Source organism: Episyrphus balteatus, chromosome 2 (genome assembly GCF_945859705.1).
Source record: "Episyrphus balteatus chromosome 2, idEpiBalt1.1, whole genome shotgun sequence".
In the NCBI taxonomy this organism is placed as follows: domain Eukaryota; kingdom Metazoa; phylum Arthropoda; class Insecta; order Diptera; family Syrphidae; genus Episyrphus; species Episyrphus balteatus.
This window is the reverse complement of record NC_079135.1, coordinates 103289824-103306399: the sequence shown is the minus strand read 5'-3', so window position 1 is coordinate 103306399 and position 16576 is coordinate 103289824. Positions and strand designations below refer to the sequence as shown.

General features: G+C 26.5%; 1 protein-coding gene across 4 annotated transcripts in view; it reads left to right on the top strand.

The window, feature by feature from the left end:
- LOC129912507 (cytosolic purine 5'-nucleotidase) overlaps positions 1-16576 on the top strand; it is a 120312-nt gene that overhangs the window by 36383 nt on the left and 67353 nt on the right. The window contains exon 1 of one of the 4 annotated variants that reach the window (XM_055990781.1): positions 5146-5198. The exons of the other annotated variants lie outside the window; for them this stretch is intronic. Within the exon in view, the coding sequence (XP_055846756.1) occupies positions 5161-5198 (38 nt within the window). The 5' untranslated portion in view covers positions 5146-5160. Of the gene's footprint in view, positions 1-5145; positions 5199-16576 lie in introns of those variants that run through there. 4 annotated transcript variants of the gene reach the window in all.

Below are 16576 nucleotides of genomic sequence, written 5' to 3'. Positions count from 1 at the left end.
TACATTTGATTCAGTATATTCCCAAGCTGACATTTTGTGATAATTACCATGAGCTTAATTTACTCTTCTCCACTATATACTCTTTTGTTATTCAATTGGAATTAATTTGTCTAACCTCTACCTACTACTACCATTTTATTATTACAAAAAAAATGAATTAGGTTTTAATTTAGCTAGTATCTATGGTAATCAACTGAAAAATTCATTATTACATAAAAGCGAACATGAATTTCAATCAAGCTTAATTAAATAGACAAATTAAGTTCTATATTATAAGTACCATATCGAAAAATTAAATACAAAAGATAATCACACGATTTTACCACTCTGATAAATTGACTGAGGTTTTATAAATTATAAAGTGTGTAGAATATTGTTCATTATTCAAATTAGGTTTTAAGCTGAAATCAATACATTGACCAGTGGGAAGTTTTAGCTTTACAGGATTTTGAAAATTTCAACATAGCATTCAGTCATTTTACGAGTATATTAGGAACTACTGTAATATTTTATGAATTACAAAAGTATTTTATTTATTTAACAAACAAAAAAATCTTGCGTAGTTTTGTATTTTTGAACACAGATTTCTTCGAAAGGATACGCATCAATCTTCACAGAATGATCTTTTAATTACACTAAATGTATGGATTTTCAAAGACGATATCGTTGCCCGTCACGTACGGACAAATCCGCCTTATTACTGGTCATATTTTCTTTTATTTGTTAATTGTCACGTACAAAGAAAAACACACTAATTTTTCGTGGAAAGTAGGTACTGTCTGTATGTATGCTATTCAGTTCACAACTTCTATCTGGACATTTGTTTTAAATGTTTTTAACATTGAAATTTCAGTTTATTTAACAACAAGATAAAAAAGACAGTTTTACAAATTTTATTTTACTGCGGTTTAAACAAACTTTCAACACTTAGTTAGTTCATTTAGTTTGTTAATATAGGTAAATTAACAACAAACCTACGCAACAAATTGTACTTACATTTGCAAAAGCATTTTCCAACTTCCGGTTCTGCAGAATTAAATTAAAAAAGTTTTTTTTCATTTTGAAAACTGTAAATGGGAATTTAAAAGTGTGCATAATTTCCTGTCAAAAGTTTTCAATACCAAATACTTTTTTGTTTTACATAATATGACAAATTGAAAGGACACAAACTATTTATCACCAAACATGTTATGTGTACTGATGGAAAAGACAAAGAGAAACGTGAGGACTCATAACAAAACGAAATAAAATAAAAGTAATAATGTATCCCCTTTTTGGGAAATTTAAGCAACAAAGTTGTACAAATATAAACATTATGTTTATGTTAGAGTGGCCATTGCATAAGAGTTTGTTTTTAGAGTTTTTTTTTCTGATTTGTCTTCAAACGAAGAAATTATAAGAAAAATGCATTAATCTGAAAAATTGATTTTTAAAACAAAATTTTCTATTTTAAACATTAATTTTTTTTTTAATTTTTAATTTAACATCTCAAATGTTTTTATACCAAAGTTTTTTGTTCAATCGGTAAAGTGACTTACGAAAAAAGTCAGAAATCAAGACAGCGGTTCTGTTTTTAAGGAACTGATTTATTTATTTAGTTAAAAAAAAATTAAATTCAAAGTAGACATCTTTAAAAAAAATAAAAAAAAAAATAACAAAATATGTAATAATGCTGTTTTGGGTTTGTGATTAATAGGAAGACGGAAATATCTTTTAAAATTGACTATTAACTCATTTTTTTTTCTCCAAAAGTATAAAGGGATTTTTTTTTAACATGAAACTAATACTTGCTATAATTCAATTTAAAAAATATCAAGTTTAGCGGCCAGAGACCACCCTAATATAGACAAATTTCTTTCCCCTCTTTACTGAATAGAAATGACTCTCACTTCGGGTTGTATCGCCTCTTATTGTGATTTTTATTGCTACTTTCCTACATCACCTTTGGGTTGTATTTTTTTATGACGAATATGTTGACGGTATCGAGAAGAATGGAAATTTTTTTTATATTTGGGATGGCGAATGCATAAATTTACCTAAGAATGTCTGGGAAAAAACACTGTAACTTAATATTTTCTATTATTTAAAAATATTTTCCATAGTGATTTTGGATTTATAAATTTTCATTATTTATAATAATCAATTAAAGCACAAGAGAAGGTAGCATTACTTAAAGCTTTTGTAAATACTTATATTGTTTACATCCATTTAATTAAAAAAAAATGTTTTATGTAAAAATTATATAAAAAAAAAGTTGTCAGCTAAGTTTGAATCGAGCATTGAAGAGAGGTTTGTTCTGAGTATATACCTCACTTTGCTTATTAATTAGTCTTGTGTGGTAGACGCTATTTGGAATTAACGTGGAGATCTCAATATCTCGAGGACGACTTGTCGCACAGAAAATTGGAATCAAATTTTCTGACTGGAAATATGTATATTTACATTTATTTTTATTTCTTTCATACGTCATTTTCCTATAAGAGTTATAATATCAGTTGTTACTGATATATTCTTTTGAAGATAAATCAATGTGATTCTAGAACCATCCGAAACACTTAATTTTTTGACGTGATAACGTCTTATAAATCAATGGACCATGGCAGCCACCGCACTTTCGCAGTGCGGCAAAAAATTTCAATTCAGAATTAAAATAAATTTTCTATAGCTCATTTGAAAGATAATAATCTAAAGCTTAATCCAAATGAAGGATTTTTAATAATCCCGTCATTTAATAGGGTAAACAGGGGTAAAACGGAAAGATGAAATTTGGGCTAAAATCTAAACGCGAAGTCGTAGAGAATTGAAGAATAACTGCATTTAAGAAAAAAATTCTAAAAAATTTTGAAATTAAGGTATAACGTTTTTTTTGAACGCTGTACACGTGTTGGGGCTATGACAAAATGATGATTTTGGGTAAAGGAAATTTTTTTTGACAATTCTAAAGATGCCAGGTGAAAGATAAGAGAAAAAAAAATTAGGGGTCTGATACGGATTTTTTTCCAACACTCTGCGTTTCAAAATATGAGTTTTTGAAAAACACCTTGTTTTTTTAGGGGTATTTTTGGGTTATTTTTGATTTTTGTTTTTAATCTTATGCATACATGTGTAAAAACTTGGAATCGTTTAGTGAGTTTTGACTGAAAAACGGAAGAAACAAATTTTAAAAAAACACGTTTTTTGACCGTTTTTAACCGATATTTCATCGTTTTTGATTCTGGAAATTCCACATGGTTGACTTTAAAAAATTCTAACTTTTCTTGTAGCCATCTTTGAAATGAGATTGATACCTCATTTGAAAGGTGAAACAATAAGCTTTCACATGGTATACAATTTTCTATAGGTTGTTAGGCAAAAAATTCATTTAATAGCATGAGAACATAAAAATAAACGTTTTTTTTGCTTTTTTTGATGAAATTTCATCGAGTTTAAAAAATGTTAGCTCTTTTTGTAGATGTCTCATAGACTTGATCTATATGTGTATTTTTAGCTTAGACAAAAAACTTTCAGATGGTGTAAAAATTTTTATAGAATGTTAAAAAAAAATGGATTTAATTGCGTGAGAAGATAAATTTACATGTTTTAAATAAATTATTTTAATACTTTTTGCTCATTGTAAAAATTTAAAAATGGTTTTTTTATTTAGAAGAAATATTTGGCTTTTTAATGGTATAATTTCGAGCTTTTAAATTAAAAAAATTAATATAATGAGAAAAGAAAAAAGGTATTTTTGTTAGCTTTTTCTTGTAAATTATGATTGTTTGAAATAAATAAACCCTTCAAATGGCTCATTTTAAAAGCACACAACCTGTTTTCTTACGACTTTATTATGTAAAATCATCGTCCGTAAACTGGCATTACAGACAACCGCTTTTTTTTAAATAATGGTATCAAAAGTTTAAGAAAGAATTCTAGTACTTTATATAATATTTTGTGAGTTGTACATATTTTATATTACGATATTCATTTTGATTATGTTTGATAGACTCTGTACCTACATTTTTTCCAAATCTAATGGAAATGAAATTTTCTCTTAGATTGAAGCAAATTGTGCAAAAAGTACCATTTTTTGGGTCGTATGCCAAAGAATAGAGCTTAAGATCTTTTCCCACTTTTTATGACATTTTCTTAAAATCGATCTCATTTTCTTGAGTTAGATCTCAAGCAGAATTGTTTAAATATCAATTAAACAAAAAATATTTATTGCAAATAAGAAAAATTGCATTAAAAAAATATATTCGTTTCAACTAAAAATATTTTGCATTCAAAAAAATGTTATTGCAATTGAAAAATATTTTCATTGAAAATATTTTTTTTTTAACATTCGTCAAATTTCTAACAATTTTGAATATTTCACCACACATAAGCTATTTCAACCATAATTTTGAACACAATGTAAGGCGAAATAGTCAAAATTCTAAGAAAATCCACGAATATTAAAAAAAAATGCATTGAATTTTTTTTTATTCAAAACATTTTTATTTGCACTAAATATTATTTTTTAAATGCAAATTTTTTTATTTGCAATAAAAGTTTTTTTTTTTATTATTAACAATTTTCATTATAAAAAGCCTTACAGATGCTACTATAGTTTCTGTAAAGCTTTATAGAAGCAACATTTCTAGACAGGAGGAATTACTCGATGAGATGCAGATTGGACATAGCTATTTACAGAAATTGATATCCGCTGAAGTCAGCACAAAAACGTCAAAATCTAATTCTTGTAATATTGCGATTGCCGACATTTTCCATGTAGTTCCCAAATCGAGGGATCGGTTTTAGTCTAGTTACTTGGTGTCCTTGTTAGATTTCGGTTCAAAAGAACCATCTCAAATTTGCAAAAAGTTTAATAATTTCAAATTATCCAAGACATTTACTTTGTACAACGTGCACCTATCCACCTACAAATGAATTATGAGTTTAAAAATAAGTTTACAACTTTTTTCTACCGTGAAACAATTCATTCAACTGCCAAAAATTGGATAATAACTTAGCAGCTATAATTTTTTTCGTCAGAGTATCAAAGAAGAACGTAACTCGTAGGTATAATTTAAAAAGTTTTCAAGAAAATACATTTTTTAAATATTTTGAAAAATTATTTTCAATTTGCATCCTTCAGTCCAACGACACGCCAAAATATAACCTTGTGGAGAAAAGTAAAAAATGGAAGCAGAAATTATTCGCAAATTTTGCTTACACAGGTGCAGCACTCTTTTTAATATTATTTCTCCATTTTCCCATGTCAATTTATTATAAAAAAAAACCAGACATTTCTACATATTTTATATTTTCTTGAGATGCATCGATAAAATATTCATCAATTTATAATTTTCTTAGAGACATCAATCATATTGATATCTCGCAAAAGAAAACTCCTTTCTCATTCCAATGTGCATTTTGCATTCATCTGTTGAATGAAAAATATCTTGAAAATTTTGCTCTGCATCATCTCGTCCTTTGTGTTGAAGTTTTTTCTTCATATTTTTGTGTCTGGGTTGGATGCTGAAATTCAAGGACACTTTGAAATGTACATTTCCTTCTAGGGTTTATCAACAAAAATTGTACAGAAAACACGCGTGTGCACACGAAATATAAGCGCATTTATTCTGTTTCGATAAATTTTTCCACAAGTAAGAAAACACCATGAGTTCGTAACCCACACAACCATCTTAGCGGAATTGACAAAGGAGAAAGGATGAACTTAAAATTATTATCAATCGGTCTTATGCGAGTGCCCTCCAGCAAAATAAAATATAATATTCACGGTCATACAAAAGAGTTCTATTTTTTTTTTTCGCTACACAAAAAAAGTACAAAGAGATGCTTTTACTTATAACACAGAACGACATTTTATAGAACATTAAAAAAAAAATAGCACAAATCTTTTACGTGATCAGAGAACAAAGGACAGAGAAGAAGAAGGACAACCGAGACATTTAAGTCAATTTAAATGAATGTTCTGTTAGAAAGGATCGATAAATTGGAATAAAAGTTTTTCCCTCGAGAGTAAACATTTTCATAGGAAAATTGTACCTATTCTACTTTAGTCTACTAAAAGTTTAGTTTTAAATTATTTTTCGTTTTTATTTTTTTTTTTTTCTTCGTTTGAAGAAAGAAAATTTCGTGAATGAAATTACGAAGCATCTTGAGGATGGTTAATGCGACGAAAAACGGAAGTAGAGATAAGTTGTGCCAAATACGTGCTGAGAAAAATCATGATTCAATATATTTTGAGAGTTCTTTGTGATGTTTGCTCAAAGGTTATAGTAATTACCTAACTTTTAACCTTGTAAATGGGAATATTTTGGAAAAGTAGTTTGCCAAGAAAGGAAGGAAGGATGATTAATGTAGACAAGTTAAAGGTACTTCCTAAAATATGAAGCAGCTTTCAGATTTAAAGATGGATGAAATTGATTCAATTAAATTAGGAAACACATTTTTAAGAGTATAGGTTTTTATCAGGAAGTTTATTTTTTTTTCTTTTTTCGAAAATCATTTTCTTGCTTTCTACTTCCTCTTTTGGACTTGCATTGGTTTCATTTTAGTTAACAGTTCCGAATGATTTCCTAAAGAGGAATATGATTTTTTTTAAACGGCACTATTTTTTTTATTATTTACTTACATATTTTTATATATCAATTTCTCGTGAACGATTAAGTCGATTTTAAGTAAATTTTTGTACTGAAGAGTAAAAGTAACGTTAAAAGAAAAAAAATTTAGGTTTAACAACAAGACCAATTTTTTTTTTTAAAGGTTGATCTTTTTTTTATTTTGTTATTTTCAGTTTTAATCGATATTTTAATTTTTATTTATTTTTGTGAATTTTTTAAACGAATAACGATTTTCTAAAATGTTTTTTTAATGGATCAAAGCAAAAAAAAATTTTTTAAATACAGTTTAAAATCTTTCTAATCAATTTTTTTTTGTTCAAAACTCTGAGTTTAAGGACCAATTTTTTTTTAATAGATGCTGTATCGATTGTCTTTTTTGAAATCCAAACTACATGTCAGGAATAATCGTTTCATCGTGACTAGGGTTGTATAAAATCATTTTTTTTTAACATTATAAATTTAAAAAGACATATTTATTGCAATTAAAAAAAATTTCATTGAAAAAAAAATATTTAATGCAACTGAAAAAAAAAATGCATTAAAAATTTTTTTTATTGTAACAAAAAATATTCGGCATTAAAAAAAAATTTATTGCAATATTTGCATTGAAAACAAAATTCAAAAAAAAAATGTATTGCAAATAAAAAAATGTCTGCTTTGTAAAAAACAAAATCAATGCAAAATGTCTGCATTAAATATTTTTTTTTTAATATTCGTCGAATTTATTACATTTTTTTTACATTAATTATTTCAAATATAATATTAAACCCATAAGGCCAATAAGTCAATACTGTATGAAATTCGACTAATAGCTATTTAAAATAAAATGCACGACTGGGTCCCACGAATATGCTCTTAGAGTTCAAGTTGCTCAAATTTTTAAAACTTTTTATATAGAAATTTGTGAAATGTAGGTACTATGTAGGTACTATGTAGGTAAAAAAAAACATAAAATTCGTTTTACAAAAAAATAAAACAAAATCTGAAATCAAATTGCCCCCCAAAATAGTATGCAGTTTTGTTTGATATATTAAGATGCATTTTTTGAAAAAAAAATTTCAAGATCGCCAGAGCGGTTTTTTAAAAAACTAATTTTTTTAGGTATAGATAATTTTTTGGAAAAAAAGTTTTAACATAAAATTGGTATGCGATTTTGTAGAAATCACTAATCAACATATTTGTATTTGTATTTGTATTTCAAAATTTTTGATTTTTGAAAAAAAAAATTTTCAAATTTTTTTTACAAAAGACTGACAGACTGACAGACGGACAGACAGACGGACTTCCGGGACCCACTTTTTTGGCATTCTCTATCATCGTAATGTCATGGAAAAATGTTATCTCAACTTTTTTTGAAGTTATACTTCTTTTGCGGCGTTGGGTATGAAAATGTACTTTTGGAAAATAAATGTCAAAGGGATTAGCAAGTAGCACCATCTACCGCTCATAATAATTGTAAAACGGTTTTGTTATGGTATGAACCAACTTATTAAATATTTGTGAATTTTACAGTGGCGTATTCAGAAAAAAATTTGAAGGGGGCTGGAAAATTTTTCAAAAATTTTTTAGAAGGGTACGAAAAATTTTTCTCTCTAATTTATTTAACTTTGATCGAGAGTGAAGCACTGTGCTGCGGTACTGACAGTGGCATAGTAGCATTTAACTGCTCTCGACGTTTGCATATTCGTACTACTGTCTCCTGTTTATAAAGTTCTTGTGTCCCAAACATTTTAAGATTTATTCCTATCACGGTGTAGTTTTTGAGCTATACTGATCACCATTTTCGATATAAACGCCCATGTTCCGCAATTCGACCGAAAGTGAATTGAAATCATAGTCTTCATTTCGATTGAGTTCGAAAACTTCGAAATTATTTCGAACTGTCAAAACTGAAAGATCATCCATTTTTATTTTGTTTCTGAAGTTAAATTATTACTGCTGGATGCAATTTTATCGGCAATTTTAATGAAAAAAAAAGAAGAATTCAAAGGAATAAATAAGGAGACACACATAAGTTTTGATAATATTAAAAAGGCACCAAATTCACGAACAGAAATAAAGTGAATTGAATTCGATCAGAAAATCTAAATGAGTGAAAAATCCAGAAAATGAAAGTCTGAAAAACTAATTTTTCATTAAATTATTTTTGATGTTTAATCCGAAATATATATTTTTTCGAAATATGTTGCTTTTTTAATCCAAATTCGAAGCCCAAACTGGAATTTGCTGAAACAAACAATTGTGTTGACCACTGAGAAATTTCAATTTCCAATAGCTTTGAGAAATATATTATTTTTGAAAAAAAGTGTTTATTGAGATTGCATAAGAACTTTTTCAAAATTAAACGGTGATGTTATTCGACGTACCCCCCTCAATACGCCACAGAATTAGAAGTATAACTTCAATCGCGTGTACGTACATTTGTGTACACACGCTCTTTTTTTTGTACGAATACTTAACTTGATAAATATAGTACCTATATCGCAAGTAAAAAAGGATATCTATTCCCTCCCAAATATACAAAACTTGTATAGTGTTGTTATCGAATCTTTTTGAAATATTTCCGTTCCTCTCTTTTCTGTTGTTTTTATATCTATTTTTTTTAATGGTTTTATTTTTATTTAACCTTAATGACAAAAACATCATAACCTTGATTATGAGTGTAAAAATCTTAATATTTAAACACTGCATCAAAATCATCAATATCAGCTCATGTTATGAATTAAATGATTTAAATTTATTAGTCATTGAAATGAAAAATATATTCATTTTCTGGCTAAATGCTCCAGTTAACAGATTTTCCATCCGTTAGGCAATATGCAGTCAAAAATGTCATTTCCGAATAATATTATAATTTGAATTAAAATAGGAGTTTAAATAAATAAACAAATTTGTTAAGTGTCTTAGGGCCAATTTTTCAATAGTCAGTTAAACAGTCAGTTAGTACTTATTCCTAAGGATAGAGAAAAAATCAATTTTTCAACAGGCAGATATAGCTTAATTCTAAGAATAAATCTATCTGCTTCTTTCAGAGACGAATAAAATTATTCTAAGGAATAATCTCAATAAAAATATTGTGTCAGTTGTCAAAGCTGTTTTGAAAGAATTTTGAAAAAAATACAGTGGAAAACAAGAAAACAAAAACAATCATGAATAAAAATGACGTTTAATTTTAAATATTTTTGAATTTGACAATTTTTTTTTGTTATTCTGTAGAATAAATTATTCTTGATTGAAAAATTCAATGTTTTTATCTGATTGTTTATGAGCCTAATAACTTTATTCGTCGAACAGTTAACTGACTGTTTATTATTAAGATTGAAAAATTGGCTCTTAGGAAAATATTTATATTTATATTTTTAATATGTATTTAAATTTTTTTGTTCATTATTTGCTATAAGTAATAAATATTTTAATGAATTCATTTAATTCTTCAAATAAAATTGAATTTCCTCGTAATAATATACAAGTCAATTAAACCTTTGAAGCTATTTGACTGGATTAATATTTATTATTCTATGAAATATCAACAAATCATTATTTCTAATATTATTTAAATCTATTTTGAATTTTATCTTTTTGATATACTTTCTAACTAGAAATAATTGAAAAATTCAGAGAATCAATTTAAAATAAGCTATTCCTTTTTTTTAATGAAAATTAATATTTAATATACATTTTTTTTTATTTCAGGTGAGTCAAAAATGAAAAGTTGAAATTTAGCTATTGCAGTAAGTAACAACATACCTTTTTTTAAATTTGAAACTGTAAGATAAACTAGCATTTTTTTTTTAATCTTCTGTAGATCGGGTTTAATTTTGATAGTGAGAGCTAAGAATCTCTAATTCATTTTTCAACTTTTAAACTCACCGATAACTTACAACATTTCTTTAAAATATACCCCTCAAAAATATTGAATGTTTACAAATATTTTTGTTTTTAAATTCACTTGAATAAGAATTCCTACGAGAATTTTAATATATTTATTTTCTTGCTAACAAAATTCACAATTCACAAACAAAATAACAACAAAAATTTTATTCAACACAAAGAAAAACATTTTTTTGTTCGTAAATATGAAAATGAAAAATCAAAACAAGCCTAACCACACTCCATTTTATTGCAATAATATTGAGTAGAATGTCGAATCGATATGAAAAGAAAAAAAAAAACAGTTATTCCAATTGATTGAAGATTGAATTATTTGAAAGGTTCAGAGGTAGGTAACATATACATACCTCAACGAAAAAATAAAAAAAAAAAGCAATTTTCTACGTGAATTGAAATAACTTGCTTTGATTCTTTATTTTTATTTTTTTATATTAAATCGATTTTCAGTCAATATAATGATAGCTCAATTCATTTGACAAATAAGATATCAAAAAAGACTTTGTATATGTCTGTAAAGTTATGTTGTTTCTTTAATTCACCAAACAACCAATTGAGTAATAAATTAATTTCTAATTCAACTCCTACGAAAATTACTTTTTAAAGACACGTGTTTCGAAAATATGTTTTTTTTTTGCAAATGGGGGGGCTTCGTATTTTAGAATTAATAACCAAGGACATTATTTTTGTTTTAGAAATTGACAAGTGGGTGAAATTTGGTGAAAGTGTGTTGAAAGGTGACAATTTATAAAATGATACATTATTTATTTTGAAATTGTACAAAAATCGACAGGTTTGAAAATTACTTTGTAATTTATTGAAATGTGAAGAATAGAAGAACTGTGGACACATGCAGAGACATTAATGTGGTTTTTTTTTTTAAATATAATTTTTATATTTTCGTGAAGTAGAGGGACTAAAAGTTAATATAGGTAAACAAAAATATTAATTTTTGTGAAAGTTACTGTCTTAAAGTTTGATGAAGAATATCTACAAATATTCTTTGCATGAACTTTTAACTTTTTTCAACAGAAAAACTTACCATTTGCAATGCTTTTTCTGGGAATATTAAAAATTGCATACATTATTGGTAGCATTCTGAAAACCTCCTGAGAAACCGAAAAGTTTGAAAGTTGGGGAACTTCTTAGCTATGACACGTTTGAAATTATGAAAACTGAAATTATCCAAGAACAAAAAGGAGTAAAATTCCCCAAAGCCATAAATTATTAGAAGATGTTCACAATTCTTTTTTAACTGCATCATCCAGAAGGAATTCATATCGAAAACCCAACAAAATGGTTTGCCACTAATTCAAACGTTGTCGCAAGTCAGGGCCAGTACAAATAATAAATATCTGAACAGGCATGGGTACTTGATGTGTTTTTTTTTTTATAATTTTTTTTTCCATAAATAGTCCTTCATTGGAGAAGATGTAAATTCATGAAAAAGTGTATACCTTGTAGAATTGTGTTGTGAAAGTTGGTTGTTTTTCGTCTCTTAGGTTGTTATACAAGTAAAACAGATATCGAATGTTAATTTAAAATATGCAATTTTAATTTAAGAAACCAAGTTGTAATATTTTTCTTTAGAGTTCAAAAATGTTTTGAAAGTTTATTTTCTTACTACTATCACAATAGGACAAGAGTATTGGATTTGTAATAAATAAAAAAACTTCGAGAAATATGAAAAAGTGATGTTCGTCATGCAGTCCATCAGTTTTTACGTCAATTGTATAGGACAATTCCACTGCCTTAACGGATATACGAGTGTAAAAAGTTGATACTGACGATTTTTATGTAATTTTAAATTTTTTAGGACAAAAAAAGCCTATGTACCTAACATTTTCGAGGTATTGCAATTTTTGTTTTCGATAAAGTCTCATGGAATTATTTGAAGATGACTTAATTACCTCCTATATAATGAGGTCATTATTTTAGAAGACAAACAAATTGACTTTAGGCCGCAAAAACTTGCACCCAACTTTTTTTTTGGACCTAGGAAACAATTAAAAACGATAAAATTAAGTATACTATTTGAGCAAAACCGCTCAATCCGTTGCAAATGACGCACCCAATCGGTTAATTTTTTTTTATTACTAAGGTACCTGATAACCCAAATAAAGTACATGGTTTATTTCTTTTCAAAAACGTCTATAACGATTTTTCTTAAAATTTGTTTGCGTGTAATTTGCAACATTACATTAAGACCTTGTTTTTTTTTAACATAAAAAAATGTAGAGGTACCTTCTAAATAACCTTTTTATTATTTTAAAATTTTTCGTAAATAACTAAGCTGACGCTTAACGAAAATCTTTGTGCAAAAAAATATTACACTTGTTTTTGAATAATCAACATTTTGGAAAGGGATAGAGGAATAATTACAAAATTTAGTTGGTTAATATTTTTCCAAAACAGCGCACCACCTTTTTGCAAAAAATTTAAAAAATTTTGGAAACCGACAAAGTTATGAGTACCAGAGTTATGTAATTGCTGCCAACCCAAAAACCAAGTTTCATAGCTTTGGTATTCATATCTCTGGTTTTTCATAACTTCAGTTTTTCATAACTTTGACGCACATAACTCTGTCGCTCATAAGTCTGGTTTTCATAAGTCCGTTACTATTTAAAAAATTGTACCTACTTACAAAATTATAAAAAAACGGTTCTAACGGTTCTAACGGTTTTCGTTTTTTTTTTCTAAAAATTTCGTTTTGTGGTCAAAATCATTTTAAACGGTGTTTAAGTAACTATGAAAATAGATTTTATATTTTGTTTAAGTTTTATTTATGAAATTACTTAAAAATTAAAATAGTAGGAAGGTATAGTTTAAAATATTTAATAGAAAGAAAGAATGTTATCAAAATTTTCATTTTAACAACGATTTTGATTTAAGGTGTTGATCAATAAATTGCTTCAAAATGGCATACGGCAAACTTTTTTACAAAAATTCTTCTCAAGAAATTATTTACAAAAAAACTATTTTTCTTTAAAACACATTTTCAAATCAAATTGCATACTTTTTTTTAGCTAAAATCTATTTAAGATGTTGTTTTTCTGGGAAAAAGGAATTGTATGTTTTTTATTAATACAACCTATATTTACCGAGATCGAAGCTCCCAAAAACTACTTCAAAAAGTATAATTAAATACTTTCCTTAATTTTTTTTTTTTGTAGAATAACATTTTTTGTAATTTTTTTGTATAGACATATTTTTATTCTAATTTTGAAAACGTTTCTTCAATAATTGAGGAAGTGATTTCCAAAACCAGCTATCTGACCTGAAGGTAGTTTTGAGTAAAATGCAAAAAACCTTTACTTCGTAATACAGAAGATATAGAGCAAAATAATCCTCTACAAATTTATTCTTTACGAAATTTTAATAAAATTAAAGTTTTCAAAATAAATATATCTTAAGTCTTTATATGGAAAAATCCTTATTAAAAAGTAGGTATATCTGCTTTTGGAAGTGTAATTGAATTATGTCTTCTTTTGGAAGTAAAACTATTAAAAAATCTTCTTTTGCAGGTAAAATCACAATTTTTTTTTAATTTTTTGTAAATAAACCTTTATCAATCAGTATTTAAGTTTATAACAAAATAAATTTTTAAAAATGAAATTGAATTAAAATGCGTAAATTCTTCCTTATTTCGTGACCTTTCTTTATTAAAATATTTTTTTCTTTTTCCTGTAGCCGACGAAAAAGAACAAAATAAATTAATTAAAATGCGTTTCTGGATCGCATGTACTTGCTTTCGTAGTTTGGAGTGCCTAATTTTGTTATTCTATAGCTCTATATTTAATTTTTTTAAATGATAAGAACTAACAGTCTGCAAATTTTGCAAAAAATTGGTACGAAATAAGCTAAAAAAATAAGTCAATTTTCGCAAAAAACCACAACGCCATTTCCATTATCCAAATTTTTGAGAAAAACTAAAAACACAGATTCTTAATATTATTTACTAAAACCCTTAAGTAGGTACACAAAATTTAATTAAAATCGTTAGACCGTAAACTACTTTTGTAACTCCTCCATCATCGTAATGTGGCATTTTATCATACGCCAAAATTGTTATTTTTTATACTGAAGAGGCCTTATTGGAAAGAACATTGTGCATAGGCCATTTTGGAAAAAACATTTGGTGTTCAATAGGCTATTTTGGAAATAAAATCTTTTTTTGACATTGAATAAATATCTCTGTGTGCTTTTTAGAAAATTATTTTTGATTGAAAAGACCTAAAAAATGACATGCATATCTCATTTTCCGATTTTTTTCCGATAGCTGGTTTTGGAAATCAGCTCCTCAATTCTTCCACGAATGTATAAAATTTAAATTTTATTGTTCCACCCTTCTCTTCAGCAATTCGCAAGGTATAAATTTAGACTTCAAGAAACAAAATGGAAAGAAAATTATTTTAATTTTTGTGATGTACCCTTTCGTTTCCTCTTCGTTTTTTATGAATGAAATAGGTAGAAAAAAACGCTCTTTTTTTGTTTTTGTTCAAGTACCCTATTAAACTCTACTTTTTATATATCTGAAACAATTCTACATGTCTTTATTTAATTGAAGTAAGTAACTATTGCAAAATGTAATCTTGAATCGAATCAGTGAGATAACACTTTTTCCATCCTTCCAAATAAACAACTTTCCTCACTTGATGAGTCATTTTTTTGAACTTATTGTCAAGGTAACTTCACCTTTTTTAAAATTGTCTCTCACCACCTGCGAAGAAACTTTTTTATCGTCCTTGAATGAGTATTCTGTTTTTAAAAAATACGTACATACATATAAGTTTCTTTCGTAGTTCCTTGATATCCAGAAAAGAAATAAAATGGGCTGATATCACCTTCAAGTTTTTTTTCTTTCTTTTTCTAACTTACTGACATACACACCTACCTTAGAAAGTTAAAACTTTTTTAAATGAAATGTTTTTGATACTTTGATGTTTTCATTTCTTTTGCTCTCATTTATATATAATTTTTGTTAACTTATTGAAAGATTAAAAAAAATGTTTCTGACAGCTTAACTTTAATAAATTGAAAATTGCAAAAATACAAAAGCTTATGAAATTTTGAACTTGTTAAAGAAGATATTTTATTTATTTTTAATTTTGAAATTCTAGAAAATTGACTTTATTAAAATGGTACACATTCATTAAGAAGACTTATTTGTTCTTGGAACAAAAGTAATCAATAAGAAAAATATTTTAAGCCCTAAAAGAAAATATTATTAACACAACACATTCTGTTATCATTTACAAATTATGTATCTTCAGGTGTAGGCAAGCTTATTCCACCCATTGTATAAAGTTTCATTAATGTTTTTTTTTTTTTAATTTATTAAAAAAATATTTCATGAATAAGGCTTATTTTGTAGCCTCTAAGGGAATTTAACTTTTTTCTCTGATAAAAATATCTTATTTTTCATTGAACATATTAAAAAATACTTCCAGGAATTAAAATAATATACGCATCACGAATTGAAAATAAAATAAAATTAGCTTCAATTTGATGCTTTAATCATATAAAGTGAAAAAATGCCGAAAAGAACTATGATCATAATGGGTCACTGGGGCGTATGTTTAACATTTTTTTTTTGTATTTCTCATTTATAAATGCAGTTTTAGTTTTAATTAGAGCTTAAAATTAAATTTTAGAAGAATTCAATAATCTGAATATAGCAGTGAAAAAATTACTTAATACTACTTGCCTATAGGCAATGTACAATGTAAAAGAAAATTTATCTTTTTTTTAGAACTTGTTTATAGGTATTAAAATGTATCACTAATTCACCTAAGCAGACAGCAATCATGTAGGTATCATTTAAGCCTACATATTTTTACATGTTCTTGTATAAAATTTGTCTGTAGACCTCTTTTATGAAAATACACAAAATAACCCAAATAAAATAAAATTTAATGACTGCCCAAATAAGATAATGATTGAAACTCCTCCACTTGAATTTATGATTTTGTTCGCACTCTTAGAAATTCACCCACTCGAAAATTAATAAAAAAAAAAAGAGATCGTTAGCCTCAAATGATAAAATTATTACTAAGCTTATTTTAAGAGGACCACAATAA